This window comes from Diadema antillarum, unplaced genomic scaffold (genome assembly GCF_040938485.1).
Source record: "Diadema antillarum isolate AM-2024a unplaced genomic scaffold, OU_Dant_1.0 scf00000029, whole genome shotgun sequence".
In the NCBI taxonomy this organism is placed as follows: Eukaryota; Metazoa; Echinodermata; class Echinoidea; order Diadematoida; family Diadematidae; genus Diadema; species Diadema antillarum.
The window spans coordinates 8,255,168-8,278,021 of NW_027270918.1; the positions used below are offsets into that span (position 1 = coordinate 8,255,168).

At 40.0% G+C, this 22,854-nt stretch overlaps 1 protein-coding gene across 1 annotated transcript in view; it reads right to left on the minus strand.

Moving 5' to 3' along the window:
- LOC139739250 (A disintegrin and metalloproteinase with thrombospondin motifs 3-like) overlaps positions 1-6,395 on the minus strand; it is a 69,907-nt gene extending 63,512 nt beyond the window's left edge. Inside the window, 1 exon segment of the mRNA XM_071649868.1 lies at positions 6,077-6,395. Within this exon segment, the coding sequence (XP_071505969.1) occupies positions 6,077-6,181 (105 nt within the window). The 5' untranslated portion in view covers positions 6,182-6,395.
- Positions 6,396-22,854: the final 16,459 nt, after the last annotated feature.

A 22,854-nucleotide genomic window follows, 5' to 3' on the forward strand; every position in this document is an offset into this window, starting at 1 on the left:
CCCTCTCGCTGTAATGGGTGAGCGAAGCGAGCCCAGCCTAGCGCGCCTCGCGCAACCCCACTCAGCTGGGCTCTCTTCACCATACAGCGAGAGGGCCTTGACAAAAGGCTAGATTCATGACAAATCGTCAATTAAAAAAACCGGGACGCCGGCCTAAAATGTAGCCCGAGTTGATGGCAGTGTTCGAGGTCGTGCGTAGGAAATAGCTGACACCACAACTCACAACCATTTTAATCCAAGAGAATCACGCAAAATAACACCCACTTCTAATGATTTGGTGATGATTCTCTTTACGATGCAGGAACATATTTTTTTCTTTTTTTTAAGCGATGATTTATTTCGACATACCTAGACATTAATCATAGCATAACCAAAATTAATCCATTCTATAGACAGATTAAACATCATTTTTTGCACTTATTAGAAAAAGAGAAATAGAGGGAAGATTCGAGCAGAATTTGTATGGATCATTTCACTCACACAATTCATTTGTCAAACACAAATACCGCGTATACACATGTAATGTTTTGTATAATTCTTAGACCATTCCAAAATCACTCAATTAATGTTGTTTTGTTCGCTAACTTTGAGATATCAGCTTCGATTCCCAGTGAACGACATTCCCAAGAAGAGGAAGAAGGAGAGAGAGAAAGGTGGGAGAAAGATTTGCGGGAAAAAAAAATGAGCACTATGAATCTGGTAAAAAATATCAGCTGATAAAGCGTTCTACCTATACCCATCTTCATTTGGAGCTTGGTTTGAACATGTAACTATACATAATAGCTCCATGGTTTGAAGCAGTCAATGAATGGCCGATCAAGTCAGGAGGTGGTAAGTTGTTATGTCACTTTTTGTTCCTTATCAAAATATTCTTCACCTATAGATAATTGCTACTGTAACAGTGCATTATCGCAAATTACGTAATGCCGCGCTATACCACAAAATGCGCGAAGCGAGTCACCATGTCTGCCAGTATACTGTGGTAGTCCGAAGGTGCATTCTCCTGCATATGGCAGCTTGAAGCACAATTCATAGAGTGGAAAAAATAGACAACGAGCATTCTCATTTCTCATGAGAATATGACATCCCCTTCCCTATTTATTACTCTTCTTCCCCTGGATAAAGAATACTCTTTGATGAAAAGTGCAAGATTGACACTGTGCGGATGTAACATGAATGAACAGCCGGCATTCGGTAATACACATTGCCACAAAACAATACCACGTGTCGTCACATAATTGGGATTTTCCTCCCATGTCACATGAATATTCTACACCAAAACTGAAGTCATCTCTCGCTACCTGCTACTCAGAAGCCCAAATTTCAAAATTGCCTGTCTACAATAGCATTGTTGGAAGTTTGGATGTTTGACCTGACCTCTTTGTTGACGTAACGCCATCGGAGCTAGAGATAATCAAGGTGCCACCTTTCGTCAAGTAGAGATAATCACAATTACATCTTCCGTTTTCAGTTTGCCATTACACTGTATATCATTATCAAGTGTGTATACTTTTTCAGTATATACGGTTCTCTCAAAGGAGAGAAAAAAACCCAGGACGGATAGTATTACACAAATCTATGAACAACCTTGACATAAAATAGATGCTTTAGCGAATCATACAACTAAACTTACACACAGCCAGACTATGGGCAAGCTATTGGAACTTGCATCCTACGTTACTGGCGGACATGCACAACTCCATCCGTTTGAAAATTTGTGTTACGACAGCAAGTATTCATATTAGTCGCTTCCATATCGAGTAATTTTCAAAATTTGAGAGATTCACGTCTGGGGAATTAACACGAAGATAATTATCTCTCGTTTAGTTGTGAAAACCCCCTTTTTTTTCTTCTTTTTCTTTTTCTATTTTGCTGCCTCTTCCGCTTTAAAATACAGTGCCCGCTATCAGTGCCCTCCATTGTCATGTAGATTTTAAACCAAAGTAAAATTAAGTAGACTGAATGGTATAAGGGTTTCAACATTGGACATGAAATCCCAAACTTTTTGAAATGTGAAAGTTGCACATCTATATTTTCCACATTTTATCTATGAAAATTGAATGAGGTGATAATGTCACTCTTCATTAACTTTCCCATTCGTTTACACACACAAACAAACACACACTTAACCGGCAACCCCTAAAATACACCATAGATAGAGTTCACTGAGTATATAAAAAACACTAAAAATTTGATGGGAACGATACAAGTTCTTCTCCTCGATGTCACTTGGGAAAAAAAAAAATAAGTGAGGGTTTGTGTGGATATCATTGGGAGAATAAGGATTGTGAGGAGTTACATCATCACCTCACAGCTTCATCTACACATCGCATGGTTGCGCCTTTGCATCATTATCATGTAAACTACCCGTGAAGTATTGAAAAACTCACAGCTTTCTTGCTACAGTATGTTAGGACCATTCCGTCCATTTGAATGCTCTTTATTTAAAGAATCATTTGTTTATTAAAGTCATCATAAATTTGAATGTTGGGTTTTACCACATTGTCTTCCTACGCCTGTCCTTCGCAGTCTATTTCAACTGAACGTATTTAAACATAAATACCAGTAACTGTAATATAATCGTTACATTTACGTTGCCTTTTACTATACTAATAGATTTCAATGACATTCACACGTTTAATATAGTCAAAACACTTTATAGGTATAATTTTGTTTGTTTTGTTTTGTCTGTCTTGTGTTTTGCGTTTTGTTACTGTTCGTACTTTGTATTGTTTTTGTTTGGTTGTTTTGTTTGATATTTGTTTGTTTTTCTTTGTTTCAGTCACTTCCGGGTTGTTAGGGGTTTTTTCGCAACAAATGTGTCCTATGGGTAGTCAATGTTGTGGCGGGGACGTGACTAGCAGTGCAGTGTTTAGATCATCAATCACTGAGACATAAAGATATTTCTGATGTATTTCATGTGCTTTCTAACCCTGTATGCGTCATGATATTGCCCCCATTACGTGATGTTTACATTCTGATCTAGGACGTCATTGTTGCGGCATTTTGTCACGAGCAAGATTCATCTTTCATGCGACACTAAAGAAAAAGAAAAAAGAAAATCTACAAAACCCAACATTCGTTCGTATTTCTCATTTGAAATAGACTAAACGGAGAGATTTCTTTAATAGAAGAATCGGCTTCTACAAAACGCACTCGTCAAAAGTCAAAACGCACAGTTTGATCAAATTCCTATAAACAAAATACTGCTAACACTAATGAAAAAAAAAAGTGGCCCATAGGTTTTCCCTTTCCCTTTTTGCCCTTCCAAGTTTCAGTCGTGTTGTTGAGTTTGTCACTGGGTGATGTGGTAAATCAATTGAAATTGGAAATTGGAAATTTTGGAAATTGAAACCGGATGACGAAATAGCACTATACGCCAGTTTTGATGTGTTATAATATATATATATATATATATATATATATATATATATATATAAAGGGCATTTTGAAAGACATCCACTTGTGACGCAGTCAGGATGGTAAATTAAGCATCAAATTCCAACGAACGTATTTGATCCGCACAATAATCAATGATAACAGAGAGAGAAACTGAAGCAACTTATGACGTATTTTCATCCTGTGTCGCTTCCCAGCCCACATGCTTTCTTTCATGCAAGCTGACTATCAAGCATAATATCACTATACTATCATTCAACAAGGTGGAAGATTCGTTAAAATAGGAAATACCTTGAATTTTGAAGGTTTTTTTTTCAGCAAACACTGACGATTTGTCGCAAAGTTCTCCATAATTACGTATATCATAATACACATACGTTTAATATTACAGTGGGAATCAGTGGGAATGCTGAGGGATGATTGTTCCAATCCTTGTGGGATTCATCTAAGAGTACATTATATATCTATTCTTGTGTGAAAATTATTTGCTTCAGAATGGTCTCATATTCAAGTAATGTGCAGTTTAATGTTTCTAGGCAAGCGTCCCTGGTCAGTGACGGGGCATTAATCTGCACATTACTTGAATATGAGACCATTCTGAAGCAAATAATTTTCACACAAGAATAGATATATAATGTACTCTTAAATGAATCCCACAAGGATTGGAACAATCATCCCTCAGCATTTCCACTGATTCCCACTGATCGGTTACTAGCCATCCCCTTTAAGGTAGTTATTATGTCGTTATTTGAAGTGAAATTAACAAGATAAACCTGTTATTCCACTTCAAATATCTGAAGTACTTTACAAGCCAAGTTGTACCATGGAGCGAATGAGAAACCGGATACGGACTTATCGGGCACACTGGGAATTGCCACGTTTTTGTCTTCAATCAAACGAATGTACGGAAGCAAAGACTCTTCAAAGCGTTCATAATAGTTATACTCAGTAGAGTTCACGCATGGTTCCCCAATCCATTTTCCTCAACAACAACAAAAAACCAACAACAACAACAATTCAAGAACTAAAAAAAAAGCATCAACATGATAACATAAGGCAATGCCTTCCTCTTGTTCACCGCAGCAGCGTATTAAACAAAATCACTTGTTTGCTGACTGAGTTCACCTGTTTTCCTTCCAGAAGAAGGTTGGCAGGAACTTTGAGAGGGGAACACTGTCACCCATGCACCTGTCTCGAGGGAAGGAAAATACGACTGAGCTTCCCAGCTCGCACGAGTACGAGTACCTACCACACGCTCTCTTTATACAGTAATACCACCTGACTCTCCTATCTTGAAGCCGCTTCCTTTTTCCTTCTTTAGGGCTTGTATAATGACATGCGTAGGAGCGAGATTACCAGACAAAGATTTCAACGTACAACCCACGATCAAAACAACAAGAAACAGACCACAGCCAGCAGAGTGCTATCAAATTTGCGAAGAGCGTTGTCAATTTGTTCGTACAAGTCAAAACACCAAACCAAAGCAAGAAATACAAGTCCGAATGTTTTAAAATTCAATTCTTGTCAGCGATAAAATGGATCTGTTAGGAACTATTATAGGACATTCGCTTGCTTGATTTTGTCATTTGGTTATTTATAAAAGGGCAGCCTTATAAAAACGGGTTAACTCTTGCTTATATATCCACTGGTACTGCATTATCTTCCGCTATGCTACTATTATATTCAAGTCCTCAATTTCATCCTCTACCAAGCTTTCGTCCATCGAACATTAAGTGGAAAACTTACAGAAAAATACAGATGTTAATATTCGGAACTCAGCTGGTAGTCTCCACCCTCTACAGGATAATTCATCATGTTCACAAAGAGCAGTGTTTGATATGGTTGAGCATCATAAATAGCAATAACACATGTACATCATTTTGTGATATGGCATTTCCCTAATTCTCTTTTCTGAATTCTGACCCATCTCCCAAACTTTGCATCCATGATATTTGGGATCTGCACTTTTACCGACAACACAGAGAGGGGATCTCAACAAATATAAACATTATATCAATATGTAGTAATGTACAAATATATTTTCTTTTCTGTGTGAAAGTTGATATTCATATTTGAATGCTTCAACCGAAGTGACGCAGCATATCTGCCTCCAGTTTACAAGTGCACATCTTGGTAAACATACAGACATTAAACTTTGAATACAGTTGGGGGGGGGGGGGGTCCTACATCGCGGGAGCAAGCATTCCTGTGTTTATTTGGCTGTGACATTGCCGCATATCACGTTGGATGAGAGCAACATCGTGTCATAATTCACCCGATCTCTGTCATCAGACCTGCTGACCCCTTCTCATCTTTTAAATCTTTGTTTTGGAGAGACAAATCAATGGAATCCTTCCAGTTTCTCCTGCCTCAGCATTCTACAAGAGAACCTTACCATTAACATGATTAAGTCTTTAATAAGACTATTCAATTTTCTGTGACACGGAACGGTCTGAACCCAAACATCTCCTGCCTACCATGTCTGGATTGTGAATATCGTACGTATCATATGTAGCGAAGACAGCAAGTAAAACGCGCATTGAAACGAAACGTGTATCCCAATATCATTCCTGAACTATCTTTGTGAGAAAGGATGTAATGCTGCGAGTCAGCGCCATCTCCCATGAAAGTGTTCTTGTGGAAGAGCAGGGCTATGATTTCAAATCACTAAACTCACCTTTGTAACACCAAGAAGAAGCAATGTGGTCACAAAACACAGTACAATCCTCATTATGTGTGTTATACCATGTATACCGGTCTTCCAAGTTGTTCTCCCGTTCATTCTCCTCTATAGGCCAATCAGAGTACAGGCGGCAGACACACAGTTAGCAGCTGTGTGGTAAGTATGGTAGTTCCAAATGAGGAAAAACACACGGTCATGGAAAAGTTACTTTCGATATTTTTTTTTTCGTATATAATCTTCCGGAAAAACGGAAACTTGCAAGTACACGCTGTTAATGGTTGGCTCACGTTGAACAAGTTTGGTATCATATAGTGTAGCGATATCTCATCGGCAATTCCCAAGGTTGCAGCATGCGTGTGATATGAGTGTCCAGAGCAGATTTCAGCCGAGGTGATGCTGTTGAAGTGACAGCTACGCTCTGAATGATGACAGTGGGCTGGGGAGTACGAGTAGGAGTGTTGTGCGTGCCAGTCTCGCTGACAACAAGTCGGTCGTTTGTCCCACGCAGCAACATCCGCGAACTCTGCGCCACTAGTACCTGTAGATCTAGAGGGGCAACCAGAGAAGGGAGAATGGGACATAAAAGTGTGTGTTTGTCAGAAAGACAGGAGGAATAAGAGCTAAGGGGTCAATGACGGAATCAGAGCAATGAAAGGCTCCACGCTGTAAATAGGAAGTCCAATTGCAGGCTCGTGTCAGATTATGAGAATCTGTGAAGGTAAAACACAGAGAGAGAGGGAGGTAGAAAGATAGACAGAGTGAGAGAGACTGTCAAAGCGAATTGAGGGTAAAAATCTGGGGGAAGTGGAGAGGGGAAAAAAGTGAGTTTCCGAAAATCAAGCAAAGTCAGCAGGAGTTGGTCTTCCAGATGGCAAGCGCATGACGGGAATTGCGGGCTAAGGCTGGGATCGGCCCTGGGTCGGTCTGGGAGGCTTACTATATCTCGCAGGGATTTTTAAAAATATGGATAATGATCTCTAAAACAACACTGCTGGCTGAGAGATCAGTGGTAGCTATAGGGATGCCGTGTGGTCATGTGACTCTGACCCCTTCCCCCCCCCCCCAAAAAAAAAGTGTTCAATAAACATGAATTCGCCCAGGGGAGGAACCATCTTGGCATGGCAACTTGGAAAGTCAAACACGTGCACCTTGTGCTCGCGTTATAACTTTAACCAGGATATACACTTGATTGTAGTCAGTGGATACACACTTCATTAGAAGAGAAGTATACAGCAAACATTCTTCACTAATAATCCAACCCTTAATGGCTATGACAGCAGCATGTTTTACCTTTTCCTTGCATGCCAATGAGTCAAATGCGCACAACTCTCACACACAACCTAGAGGCAGGTGATATAATGTGGCAAGCAGAGCGTTAATATAAATGGCACGCAAGGCTTAAGACATCTAAAGAGGGGATACCAATAAATGACTCAATAAAGTAATGTTAATGATATTTTTGATATGATAAGTTTCAGACAATTTTGACAGCAGCAATCTAAAGCATTGGGTTGTCATGATCGCGTTCCCTTTTTTTTCTAAATGGCTAGTAGAGATTATAAAGAACTCTTTCTCTTTCCACACAAGCATACACACGCATTCACACACACGTAAGCACGCATGTACAGATGCATATACAGTAGTCGATCGATATCTATCTATCTATCTATCTATCCACCTATAAATAGATAAATAGATAGATAGATAGACAGATAAATGAATGGATAGAGCACATACAACAAAACTTCAATACTTCGACAAAGGATTGGAAAACCAAAATGATCTACACTTTTGTCGGATATGATTATCTTACATGTTCCGGTTTGGCTATCGTTTCTGTTTGAGCGAAATACTCCAAGTCTGACGTGATTGTCTAGTGTATTTTTTTGTGGGCAATGCCCTCTAATTTTTGACGCATTAGACAGATTAATCCGAGCTATTGTAGTAATGCTATGCAGTGAGATCAACAGTTAAACCATATAGTATCTTCATGGGCAAATTGACTGGAGCGAGATGGAAGCAAGCCCAAGGAAAACGCTAAACGAGACAAAAAAAAAAAGTCGTTCAGCTCACTGCTAAACGGGGTGAATGACCGTCCGTTGGACTCACATCACACCTCATCACTCAGTCAATCTCTTACTATTAACGTCTCCAGCATTTGAGTTTCTCTCTTTAAGACATCCACAAACATTGAGGTTTACGTCATGTATCATATAGCGTCTGACGGCCCCTTCTATTTCCCAAGGTATAGTCTCCTCGATTCTATTCCCCTATTTTTCGTTATGGGCATCATATTCAAGCCTCGACAAGATTAGATTCTCCTGTCACCCGATCGCCGCTGATGTCACATTTTCGACCTGGCCTTGATGAAAAGGAGCGGTTTGAGAGAAGAACATCTTGGATTTGGGATTCCACCCACGTGCTCGGATCCCACAGTGAGAGAAGAAGACAGAAAACAGAAAGTAGAATTCTTTCCTTCTTGAATTGCTTAAGTATTAACGTCAACGATACAGGAGTGACGCATCTGAATGAGTAGATTGCTTCCTAGAAATTATTCTTGTATTCTGTTTCCCAAAACAAGATTTGATAAAGGATTTACTGCATGACGTCTCAATTTTTTAGGTATGATTCGGGCGTGCTGCACTTTCAAAGTATTTCGTCGATATGTTTCTACATGGCACCATGTATTATCATCTTTTACTCCCAAGCGTCTTGCAAAGGTTAGAATGAATCATATCGGACGTTGCTGAAAAATCACTTCTAACTGATTGAAATTTTCTTGTCCCTGCATATAGTTACAAGAGTTAACCCGTTCCACACGAGAATCTTTAACTTTCTTGTACTTTGCACAGGAACCATACAGAGAAACGCAATGGGTTCAAGGGTTACTTGAGATATACACACTTGTAAGACATATTCTGTCATCTTCCAGATCCCTTCTAGTTGCACCAACAATAATAATGAATGAGTCCTCATCACTTGAAGTGGCATCTGCTGAAGAAGGAAAATTGCTGTAAGTGTAGTTGCTTGGTGAGGTCAAGAAACTTTCTTCACTCGCTCTTTCCTTTCCCTAGGCTTGTTTCGAAGACACAGAGACGTTCAATACAAAAAATCTGATGCACTAAAACCACTTACACATGTATAATCTTGTGGTTACGGAAAAATAAACCAACATTGAAATGTGACTTTTATGACATGCATACCATAAATCTGTGAATCCGTGATTATCTCTATCACCACTATTACACCGAACAGCCAAGTACGGGGCGAGCTCGAGAAGAGCGGAGCAAAACTTTCACGTGGTGGCGCTATTGCGAATATCATGTTGTACCTACTTTGGCTGTGATTAGGGTTCGAGTTCTCCTTTTGATGAGGGGACACACCTGCATGTATGCTTTTCGAATGGTGCCCATGATCGTAATGTCCTTCACTCATATTCATGAACCTCAAAGACAAATCTGCTAAATGGTAGCTTTATTTTTACTGCAATGACATGGAGAAGCAAAGAAAGAATAGATGTGACCAGTCAAACGAGTAATGATTAAAACAACTGCTGACATTCTTGGTCTCATGATTGTGGCATTCTGTTCAGTTCAATTCAATTTAATTAAACTCAGTTTAATCCAAGTTATATATTTTTTTCTTCCACAGAATATGATATATCAAAAACAAAGTTACAAATGATCTTGAGTACACAAACGGTGACAGTATGATGAAAATTGAAGATAATCATCTCATTGAGAGCATGTATACGAAGTTTTAAACTAAACTTGTTATTACATTGTGTATGTTGAGAGAAAAAGAAAATAAAAGGTTTGATCTGAAAATGTCATTGATTTTGCCTTTTAAATCAAATTAAAAAAGTCTACGCAACTCAAAAGTAAAGGGTTATATCATAAAAAATCCTTTACAGAAGGGAGCGTGCTGCTAAGTTATGTTCCTGTTTGTTTATAATCAAAAAGCAGACGTTTAACGGAAGATATTTAATTCTCCTTGTTCCAAGTACACATTGCGAAGTTTCTGATGGCAGCGAGCTTTTGATTCCATGTTTGTGATGACCTATAATAATGCTATAAAAAGCCGTTTGGTTTCATCGCTTTGATGTTCTTTTTTTGACAGGTCTTTGTTATTTAATTCACCGGGTGTAACAATATGACGTCACGTACTCCATAATGATGCCAGTACTATCAATGTTTTCTTTTACTTTTCCTCGTGTTCGTCTTCTATTCCATTCACTCTACTGCTATACTTACTACTACCACTTCTACTCCTTTTTTCCCTCTTCCTTTTCTTTTTTCTTCCTCTTCTTCCTTGATTTTTCTAATTCAATTCAATTCAATTCAAAGTTTATTTCATTTTTCGACAAAACATATAAGTTACACTTCTTTTGACAACAGAGAATAAGGTAAACAGAACATTATGTATCGGCGAAAAGAATATAAAACAATTGAGGAGGACCACATAGTAATTATACATTGTAGTAAAAAAAACAGAAGTGATCGAAATATAGTACATGTATAACTTTGCTTAAAGTGCGAAAAATGGAGAGACCCACTAAAAAGACAGAGCTTGTAGAATGTGGGTCCCTCTGGAATAATAACATCAATGGAAAAATTAATTAAAGCATTATAAATACAATAGGAGAGGGGAAAAAAGAGGAAGAAGTCTGGAAGCCCACTGAGAACTAGAATCACAGATAAATACACTTACTATTACAGACGTGAACAACATAGGACAAGACTAGACAACAAAACAACTGCTGGAGAAAAGGCTGTACGGGACAAAACGGGATGGACAAGACTAACAGACGCGAAAAAACATGAAACAAGACTAGACAGCAAAACAACTACTGAAGAAAAGGCTGTACGGGACAAAACGGAATGGAAACGATGAACAAATAGAAGACAAAATAGCAAACGAAAATGCACAACAGAGACAGCGATCTTCGACAGAAGCGTATCAAGGGAAACAGAAAATGGTTGTGGAGGGGGAAAAAGTGATTGTAGCGTCTGAAAGGAGAAAATGCACTAAAACACTCAGTTCCAATGTCGCTATCACTCACGCACTCATTCACTCAATCCCATAACAATATTGGGGTTGTGGGGGAAGTATGAGTGAGAAAGATGAAGCAGTCGTTCTCCAGTTCGTTCTGTTAGTGGGTGTTAACGGTTGGTCGTCAGGAGATCCGACATCGTCATCCTGGTCCAATCCTTTATATCGTTTCAACCAGCTTTTCTTCCGCCGTCCTCGTCTGCGCCCTGTTTCACCAGTACCCTGTAATGTGGGTGTGGATAGGGTGCTGTGACGGAAGACGTGGCCATACCATGCCAACTTCCGTCGTCTGACCGGCGTCGCCGGCAGGGGTCCATAGGGGTTCCGACTCGGTTTGTGACCAGGTTCCGCACGTAATTGTTGGTCTTGTGCTCCCTGTAGTAGGAAATGTAGAGCAGTCTCCTCATGCACTTGGTCTTAAATGCCTGGATTCTGCTCTCTGTCTCTGTCCCTATCACCGACAGAAAGAAGAATTTTATCATGTGCTAAATCAGGGCTCGACACTAACGGTGGCCCGGTGGCCCGGTGGCCCGGTGGCCCGGTGGCCCGGGGCCACCAAAATTAAAAAAAGGTCAAGTTTGGTGGCCCACCTTGGGCCACTAAATTTTTTTGAAAAACTTCGTTACTTTTTGCGCAGGAAACTAGCATTTAAATCAATTTGTTTAAAGGATGGATGAGAAGGACTGAATGAATGCCTGAGAGTGAGTGTTGTGAGTTTGTTGAGGTTTATTTATGAGTAGATATGTCCAAATTCCAATTCTTACTATGATAAAACTTAAATATTTGGCTCATTAAAAAAACTGGACTTTTAATGCTTTTAATTGTTTTTCTTTCGGGCCACCAAATATTTCTCTCGGGCCACCAAAAATTTGAAATTGAGGATTTTGGTGGTCCCATCGGGCCACCAAACAAAAAAGTTAGTGTGGAGACCTGGCTAAATACATACATGTACAAACAAAAGTAACTCCCATTCTTACCGATAATTTTCCCAGTATAACCACTCGCAGCGACCAGGTGAAAAGACAACCTCCTGTTTTCAATATTTTGTTTCTTCATCTCTGAAAGTGAACAAAGCTCGGACAGAGCCGACGGCGACGGTGTGCCGGCAAAGTCCTTTCTCTACTGCAGCTAATCATGTAGCGCCCTCTCATGATCAAGTCATCTCCCCCCCTCCCCGATTTCTGCCCTTATCACGATTATGAAAATTAGCCCCCCCCCCCCCCCAACACACACACACACACACACACACACACACACACACACACATACACGCGCGTGTGCGCGCACACACAATTGATGGCCGAGTTATCTGTTGGTGAGCGGCTGCTGTGTGTTTGGAAGAGTTGCCGATTGCCAAACAACCAGTGATCAGGAATTACACAATATTTTGTCATTTGACCCGAAAAGATTCAAACCGTCAACTACTTGTTGGATGTCATAGGTCATGAGGATGTAAAGGGCTTTTTACACTTGTGTTTCTTAACCCCGGACTTTCTCTGACCCAGGACTATCGTTAGTCCCGTACCAATTTTTTCAGCTTTTTACACTCGCCAATTAGTCCCGTACTATCTCTTGTCCGAGGCTAAGGAGAAAACTGACCTTTTTACACTCGTATTTCTTAGCCCCGGACTTTCCAAACCACATGAATATTCATAATTACGCTGTGTACTGTACACGTACACGCACGCACCGGCAGCACTTGATTACCTCGTTTCTGATTGGTCAGTGAGGGTCGGACTTCGTCTCCGTCGCTTAGCCCAGGATTATTTTTTCGTTCTGTTTACACTCACTTGCTTGGCACCGCAATTGCGGTGCTAACCCCTGCTATTTTGCAGGGCCAGATAGTACCGTACTATCGGTGGGGCTAGCCCACTTTGGCAAAAACGAGTGTAAACAGAAAGTGGGCTAAGGATAGTCCCGTACCAACGGTGGGGCTAAGGGCCCCCCCCCCCCCCCCTTAGCCCCACCGTTGGTCCGGGGCTAAGCAAAAATTTACAAGTGTATTTTTGTTTTATTTCCTGACAAACAATTTGAGTAACTAAAAGTTTCCCTGCTGTCTGTGAAAGATTGTGACTGTTTTGCTGATGGCTGTTTGGGGTTTTTAGTAAGTTTGGTAAAAACTTTCAAGAAAATTAGCGATAGGCCTACGTTGTGCCGAAAAGTGTTTTCAGACACGTTATTGAACATCATTTCTGTACTGTGTCACTAACAGAATGTTAACCTACATTTTCCCCTTCTATGAAAACATAACTATATAAACACACATACAACCATTTTCACGGTACCCTAATGCTGATAAAGTTGGAAGAATTCAATCTTAGAGATTGCCATGAAATAATTTAGTTAAAAATTTGAAATCTACGAGACTGATTTTTAGACTGAAATGATAAGACACATTAAGTGAGAATTATAAGTGTGTGTGTTTGAATGCGGCATAAGATTTCAGTGAATAGCGATCATAACAGCATACATAAACATGAAAAATTGAAAATGTCATTTTCTTTGTTCTTTTCTTTTCAGATCTCAGGAAAGACTCTTTTGCGTGGAAAAAAGAGATGACAGTTTTTTTATGTTTTGTAACAAGCAACAGAAATGATAATAGGATTGGTTTCATATCTCGAGGAATTTACAGAGGAATAACACACCAAGCTTTCAAAGTCTTGCGACATAGTATTGTAAGATGATCGGCTTCGAATCACGCGATTAAACCTGACGCTAAGGTCACATTCCAAACAGTGATTGCAGACATTTCTCAGAAATACATCAAAGTAATGAACTCTTACATGTTCGGTTAAATTCACTCGCTGTCATCGCTGGATGAGAATACTAAAACAATTTGTGATGACACAATAGTAGGGTGATATAAAGAAAATTTGGAATCTCACAAAAATATCATACCTTTTGAAGTCATAAAGTAAAGAGCCCTTTTATTATCTTTTTCATAGAAAAGTAGAGATATTATAAAACTCTCCTTATATTTTCTTTGTACTCCGACATAAGTTATTATTGCAGCCTTTTTATCCGTCTTATCAAAATTAATTTCACTGATCCCTTGAGTATTGTACACAGTGGCTTTGGCGCAATATAAATCATATTATTGTTATTATCGCTTTTATTATTGAGTTACTGAGTCATTTATGTCAAGGCTTTTACTGAGTCATGTCAAGGCTATTCCTGAATTAATGAATCATTATGTATCATGTGCATTTTTGCGCATTCTTACAGTTACGTAACTGTGTTGCTCGGGTGACAAGGAGTCTTGTAAGTGCGTTACAGGTGGCTACTTTGTATTTCGCTATGCTTTCGTGTATTTTATTCTTTTCTGTTGCTCTTTTCGCTCTCTTTTCTTTTACGTCCCTTTCCTTCCTTTCATAGTTTTCTTTACTAGGTTGTTTAAGAAGACCAACACTTTCATATATACAGGGACCTATACATTACAAGCTTTGCTTTTTAGTAGGTCCCCACATTTCATGTTTGTTAAATTGTCTTCTCTTGTATTCTTTGTAATTACGACGCTATGTTCGATCTTATGTTCAATCGATCGTATCATGTTTGATGTTTTGAAATGTGGAACAATAAAATAAAATCAAATTATTCTTATCATTATCATTATAATTATTGATATTATCATTATTACTACTACCACCACCATCATCATCATCCTCTTCATCATCATTATCATCATCATTATCATTATGTGTCTGACTAATATTTCTGCATTCAATGAACCCACAAAATGTGGGTAACTTTCCTTGGCTGCCTTGGGGACCGTCAGGCCATCTGCGGGTAATCCCCGTGCGATAACCGTGTTTTAGTAGCCTGCTGCGCGGGACACCAAGAGTACACACCCTTGCACGACCCACGTTCTGATTATCAGTTGCCATACTACCAACGCCAACACAAAACCAAACTCATAAACAAATCTCAACAAGCTGTGACGGCCTTGGACCCAAGCGAGCTCTTCCTCCTTTTCTGACGTAAATTCATTTTTAACACGAAATTATCATATACGTCATTCATGAATAGATTAGATTATCAGAGAAAACTCTGAATCGTTATCAGTGTGTTGATAAAGCTCTTAAAACTATTGCAAGCATTAAAACCGAGAAAAATGCAAATGAGTTGGCTGAAATATGAAAACAAAAATCTAAATTGATATCTTGAATTTTGGTTAGTGATCTCAAATGACACTTAAATGAGACTCAGGGATGATTTTCAGACTTTAGCATCTGAACATCTCTCAGTCGGTTATACTGGGCATAGCTACACAAATCACAGTGATTGAGGATGATGACACAGCAGTGGGTGCTCAAGGTAGCAGAACAAAAGAAGAAAGCATGCATAAATTCTACAAAGGTGAAGTTGAGGAAAAGGGGTATTATATGCTTGAATTACATTGCTACATTACTGGAATATGTGAGCTTCCTGTGTCATCATCCTTGTTCAGTGTATTATATCTTATGGTTTTTCTGCTCTAAGATCGCAATAAATTTCACAAATCTATACATGGCACTGTCAACATAATACTTCATGATGTGAAATCATAAAAATCGTCTGGAATGTCCTTTTAAACAAACCTTTGAATTTATAGTCCTTTATGCTTATACCCCTTGCCCCCCCCCCCCTTTCCTGCTGACACTTGAACTCATTCTTATGCAGGTTCCTTATCCAGCATACGTTAGCCAACCTCCATGGTATGCCTAACCTCCTTGGTATGCCTTCAAGGAATGCTTGATGGTGAGACGATGTTCATTGGTGAGATATGACGTAACGCCGGGGATTCCCCTAACAGCATGCTTGTCTTGGCAGCGCATGCACTTGTTGGAAACATGACCGATACGGAGGATTAATGTGATAGTCTGTTTCATCCAGGTGCGTGTAAACAAAATAGATTTCTTCCTTATCTTTGATTACTCTTATGCGCATCTGTGACACTGACTGTTTGTAGGTCAAATGTGCAGGCATCGTCGGACCAAAGTTACCTGTCAATAGCGCATCCGGGGTTTTGTTTGTTTGTTTTTGTTTGTTTCTGTCGGGTGTGCAGAACAATGGGTCTCTAGCTAAACCTACTGTAAGTTTCGAAACCAACGGTTCTTTTTTCTTCATCTATCTTAATTAATGTGTTTTTCAGGATATATGCATGTACTTTCACAATGCCTCCAAACCGCAAAAGGCAGTAGTGTTTTTCTCTGTAGCCATAAACAAGTGCATAATGTGCCTGACACTCGGATTGTGCATTTCGTACAACGAGGAATCACGATCGATTTTTTCACGCCTTCCTGGTCTTTAATATGTTTCCCAAGTCTGCAGTCTTTCCGATCAAAACTTAGTTGCCCATGCTGCGGCAACTCTTGGGTTTGGAATTCCCCGAGTTTCCATAATGAGATGCTGAGCTTGCGTGGTACAGTGTGTTCACAGGACTGATTCAAACTACCTCCCTGTTCAAACACGGTGATACCTCACGATGCGCAGATAAGTCTTCCATTCGGCAGTCATAACATTGAGCGTTTGAGTTAAAATACGGCACTTTGGAATCTTGGTCGTGTTTTCACGACATCACAGACTTAATATATTGGGCAAGTATAGCTGAGCAGGAGGACTTTAGATCTGCAAGAAAGCTCGACGCCATGCCAGGAAAATCGGTAAGTGATGTTGACGGTCTTTTACCACCCTAGTCAGGTTCCCGAGCACACAGAGCTGAAAGAGACTACACGTATTGTCTGCTGCATGTGTACACTTCATCAAAATGGTTTATGGCCATTAATCATTTGGTCTACTATCAGATGGTCTGCTTCCAAGTTCGTCTAACACCACTAAGGCTAAACTCACTTGGTCTACTATCAATTTTGTCCAGTGTCCATCTGGTCCAATCCTCCCTTTGTCTAACGCCCAGTTTTGGCTAATTTCCGTTTCGTCTCTAATGACCAGATGGTGTAATAATCGCAATTTTGGATTTTTCCAAGTTCGTCTAATATACTATGGGTCTTAGACGACATGGGCATAACCCATCTGGAAGTAAACCAACTGGTAATGAGGCTAAGTGGCAATTGGACTGTACGGTCATTAGACGTGCTGGTTGCAGACGAAACAGGATTAGACCATATGAGTCGAGACTAAACAATTAGACAAAGTGGGAGTAGACTAATTGTTGGATCACCATCAAAATTGTGGGGTGCGGAAAAAAAAGAGGGGTGGTGACAATTTGTGAAATTCCTTCCTCTCTTCCGGCTATGAATGACATATACAACAGATCTATGCGTCTGTCTATCCGTATATTGTTTAGACATGTACACAGGTATATTGCGGTACAAGTGCAATCATACAAGACAATGAAAATAATCATGCACTTCAATGGCTACCGCATCGAATCTGCATGCGACGATAATATCTAGCGTTTCACTTATTTGACCAGCATAATATCCCCCCCCCCACACACACACATATGTAATTATGTATATATATAATCACATATGTTATATAAATGCATATCAGTTAAAGCATCGTCGAAAGTATTAAAAAAAGTGAATTTTGGGGTGAATTCAACGGTGAGTTCAAATGATTATTTTTGTGTTTTCATTTTCATGGCGATAAACGTAACCCTTTTCGGAACTTTTTTTTTTCTGTATTTGTTCTTGATGAGCACTGAAAGGTTATGCATTTCTCATGAACCATCAAAAACGATAGGCTTTTCTCCTATGTTGCAGGCTAAAATGACGTAGTGAAATTTGTTCAGTCGAAAAAGGCTAATCGGCCCAGAAAAGGAGGTTGGAAGGGTATGGTCCTATTCATAAAACACACACACACACATTCACACAAAATACAGATAAATATTTATATATATATATTATATATATATTATATATTTTACTAAAGCTTACGTTGTATATCTCTTTCTGTCAACGTGTTGAGATGTCTGTTTTACTTTGATTTTATTTTATGATTATCATTTTTATCATTATTAATTATCATATCGCAATCAATCATCCATTCATTTATTCATTCATTTATTCTTTTGTTTCTTTACTTCCAACAGAAACATATCGTATCTTTTTACACAATTCATGATTCTAATGTCATTATATTGAGTCTCATTGTTTGCAAAGCAACCTCTAACATTTCTCGTCTAAATCCGCGTTTCGGGAACTGCATAAAAGAATTCGCAAATCTTACCTCCATCTCCTATGTTCCGATGTGCAATGCTGCCCTCTCTGATATTCAAAGCCCATTCAAACCCCAAACTCCCTGACGTGTGCAGTCCATGACGGCGCCATTATTAATGACGGAATGAATAGAGGCTGCTTGATGTTTGTTTGATAATGATATCTCCGTTTGTATGTGTCACAACAACGTTGCGTTGTGATGGATACCATTGACAACTCGACTAATAGATCATAACAGAGTAATACAATAAACACGACGCGCCAAGTTGAATTGTCGTCTGCGATGCCTCAGATTAAGTTGTATCAGTCGCCGTCAGGTAGGAAAAAACAACAACAACAACAGAGATTTGCATGATTAAAACACATACTTCAACATTCTAAAATCTTACTGAGAATAAATAGTACTGCCAATTAAAAGACATGAGAAGAAAAAAGTATAAAGATTTATTGAGAGAATTCTGAGTATATCTTTAAATATCAAACGAAGTTTCTAGTTTCACATAAATTCATCTCGTGGGTCATTACGAAGAATAGTGAATAGATCCAACGCTAGGCTTCCCTTGTACTAAATTTCGGTACACTTGCTATCCTCACCTTGGTTTCTTGACAAAGCAATTCTTATTTTTACAACAATCTTGACTTCGTGTCGCCAGGTCTCAGTCAACTTGGGTCTGGTCGTTATGAAGACTTGAGAAATTATCTGTTCTTGATTGCGATCCGCAGTTTGACCAAAGAGTCAGTAAATCTAGGACACCGCACCGTAGGTTAGGTGTCTTTTCTATGTTTATCATGTGTCAGATATAACTCGTGATCTTCTCGCCTTCTAACACAATTTTGTTGTTGTAGGACAGGAAGAATACCAAGGTACCGGAGACATCGAAAGAGCGATATGACCAACTAGATGTGAGAAGTCCATCTATTCAAGCCTTTGATGAGGATCCTACAGGTGATGGCAGCTGCAACGGAGATCAAGCTCATGCCAAGGATGGCATTAGGCAACCCGACTCCGACCCCGGATACATTTTCATCGTCACGGGCTCTGAAGATCGGAAAACGATCGAAAAACTGCAAAGAGACGTCGACGAGATTGTCGACATTATGCGTGTCGGCGTCGATAGGATCATAGAGAGGGGTGAAAACATAGATAACTTGGAGCTTGCTTCAGACAACCTTGTCCAGGCGGTGAGGAATACCTCCTTATGATATCTAAATCTCGAATTGGCCAAGTTTGTGGCCTGGCCCGTCCCGCGCGTGCCTAGAGACAGACCTTGTACGATAACTTCGTGAGTTCTGGTTATGCTTATAGCGCTGTTGGATCGGTTTGATGTATAGACTCGTATACAGTGTACTTGTTCTAAGATTTGCAGATGTTTGAACAAACCATGCCACATGAAGTGCAAGATTTCTAAAGGCCGTGTCACACCTTTCCGGGCAATCTACGCGGGCTTGTTGCGAGTAGGGGTTTTCCAGCACGCAGGAGAATTTTCTGCGGGGGGACAAGAATGTTTGCGAGCTTAGCACTTGTATCTTACCTGCTAGATGCGTGCTACTTACCTTCTACTTGCATGTACTCCGTGTGACCTGCGTGACAGCTTTTAAACCGATCCGTTCTCTGTTACGAGCCACTTAGGGTACTGCGAAGTACCTGCGTTGGAGTTGCCTGCGAGGTGCTGTCGGTAAGGGTATCCTACTGGTGTTCTGCCTGTACCTCTGCGGGCGAACCCCCGCGACTCACTCGGAACAAGTTTTGAGCATGCTCAAGGCCTTGTCATACCGCATTTGGGGAAGTTTTGCGGGTTGACTTGCGGGGAAACAAATTTACTACCCGGAGCTCTCCGCAGTTGGTGCGCACCTGACAGTACCTAGCGCGTATCTCGCCCGCAGGTGCCCGGAAGTGCGCACGCAAGTCCGATTTACCCGCAGCCAAGTTTTGAGCATGACCAAAACTTTTTCCGGGTGAGTCGCGGGGATTGCCCGCAGAGGTCCATGCAGAACGCCAGTAGGAGGCCCTTAGCGGCAGCACCTCGCAGGCAACTCCCACGCAGGTACTTCGCAGTCCCCTTATGCGGCCAAGATAATGACATTCTGTGGGACTTCTGCCATTCCTTCAGAGGAATTCCTTCACTGAGTTGTCAGCCTCCACGCGCCTGGCACGCAGGTCACACAGAATACTCGCAAGCAGAACTTAAGTAAAACGCGTCCAGCAAGTAAGACACATGCAAAACTCGCCCAAATCCTTGTCCGCCCTCAGAAATTGTCCGGTATGCTGGAAAATCCCCACACGCAACAAGCCCGCGTAGCTTGCCCGGAAAGGTGTGACAGGGCCTAAACATGGTTGCGGGTAAAAAGGATTTGCGTGCACACCTCCGGGCGACTACGGGTGACATACGTGCTAGGTACTGTCATGTGCGGGTCATCTGCGGGGACCCCCGGGTAGTAAAAATTGTTCTTCGCAAGTCGCACGCAAGGCTTACCCGGAAAGGTGTGACACGGCCTTTACTTTTCAATATACAGTATGTCCCCCCCCCAAAAAAAAAAAAAAAAAAAAAAAAAAAAAAAAACAAACAACAACAACAACAACAACAACAACAACGGATTTCCGCATTGATAACTTTCAATATGATTAAACTTTATGAATGCTATTGCAGGGTCTAAAAATATAACATCTTACCTATATTTTGCAGAAAACCCCATTCAGTTTGGTTAAATGATCACAAAGAAATGTGGATTGTTGTAAAACAAACATCTCACGGGTCTGTTTCTCTCAAGTTTAGCACTTGGATGCTCTTGGAACTGCACATTAATGTGTGAACACAAAGGATAACTTGGATGGAAGGGATTCCTGACATCCTCTACAAAGATCCTCATTTCTCTTCGACCACTGAAGCAAATCGAATGTGGTCTTCTGTCAAGTCTGTAAGATGTGAGCAATGAGTTAAAGTTTCATACCCTGAAATTGTATTTCGATTGAGCACTGTTTTTAAAGTTATCATTGCTGAGGGTACCGTTGTATAATTTTTATTTTTATTTTTATTTTATTTTTATTTATTTTTTTATTTTTTTATTTTTTGGGGGGGGGGACATACGATACCATGGGTGTTTTGAATGCATCAAGGACAGATCAATGTGCAGTTCCTAAACTTATCTTTATGTTTGACGGCTATGCAGCACTCCAGATGAAATGCTCAATAATCATAAATCCCCCTAGTGCCGATAAAACATACTAAACACTGTAAACATTCAAAGAGGTACAGTCGTAAGGTGTTAATTCCACTTGGATGCTAGAACTGATCTAAAACAAGAATGTACAACAGTAAACGGCAAATTGCAGTTGAACTAATGTTACTTGGCCCAACCCCCCTTTTTTATTTTTAAATATTGTACCTTTTTTTCTTTTTTTTTCGCTCCCCCTTTTTTACACTATTATTATTCTGTGATTTCTGATCGTATTTATTTTTGTTATGCAACTGTTATGAACATCAATAAAGACATACATTAAAAAAAAATGCAGTTGAGCTTTTTGTCTACTTGGGCGTCCCTTTTCCAAAGAAAATATTCTGTTTGCATGAGGCAGAATCACATTTAAAGTGGCTATGATTTGCAAGGGAAAAAACAAAAGTGCAAAGCAACAAAACATATAGAACTCTTCTGATAATATTAGCCTCCCATCTTACCCAGCATTTTTTTTTTTTTTTGGGGGGGGGGGGGATTAACATTTCATTCAGTCAGTCTGAAATCAGTCTGATATCAATCCCGTCCCTGTTGGGTAGCTTTGTTGTAGATAGTGAAATTACAAACAAATCATGACAAAGACACTGCTTTTGACACAAATGAGCTTAAATACACAAGGTGTCTGTGCATGTGTGATCTTCCTTAAAGTCAGTTACGTTCAAGTTTCAATAATCCTGTCCTTATTTCTGTTACCATGGTTACAGGCACGTGAGTTCAAGCTGACGGGACGGAAACTTCTGGTGAGGTATTACATCAGAAAGCATCGCTGCTGTTGCGTCGCTCTCATCGTCTCAGTCGTCATCCTAGTACTCGCAGTCATAGGCGTATTGGTGTGGTATTACGTTTTCAGAGATAAAAGGATACCGTAGAACAATGAAAAAACAAAACAAAACAAAACGAATAACAAGACTTTGAGAGATGTGCAAGATTGTTCTAGTATCAGTACGCTTCCTTTACAGTTCGTCATCTACCGCTATTCAGCTGCACTGCGCTATCTACAACAACCTGTTTGAACGCATTGATAAATATAATGATTATTTTGGGCGAGCATGGTCATGGACGTAATAGAAAAATTAATCGGTATTTATTGATTCAAACACACACACACACACACGCACACACACACACACACACACACACACACACACACACACACACACACACACACACACACACACACATGTAATGAGTGATTCCTGGTCAAAACCCCATCTGATCGCCTCTTTCAGTAGTTTTGTGTTTGTTGGGTTTTGAGACAAGTTCATCTATTCCTCTGAACCTTTTGTTATCGCGAGATCATTAATCTATCACGACATAGACCAAGGAATC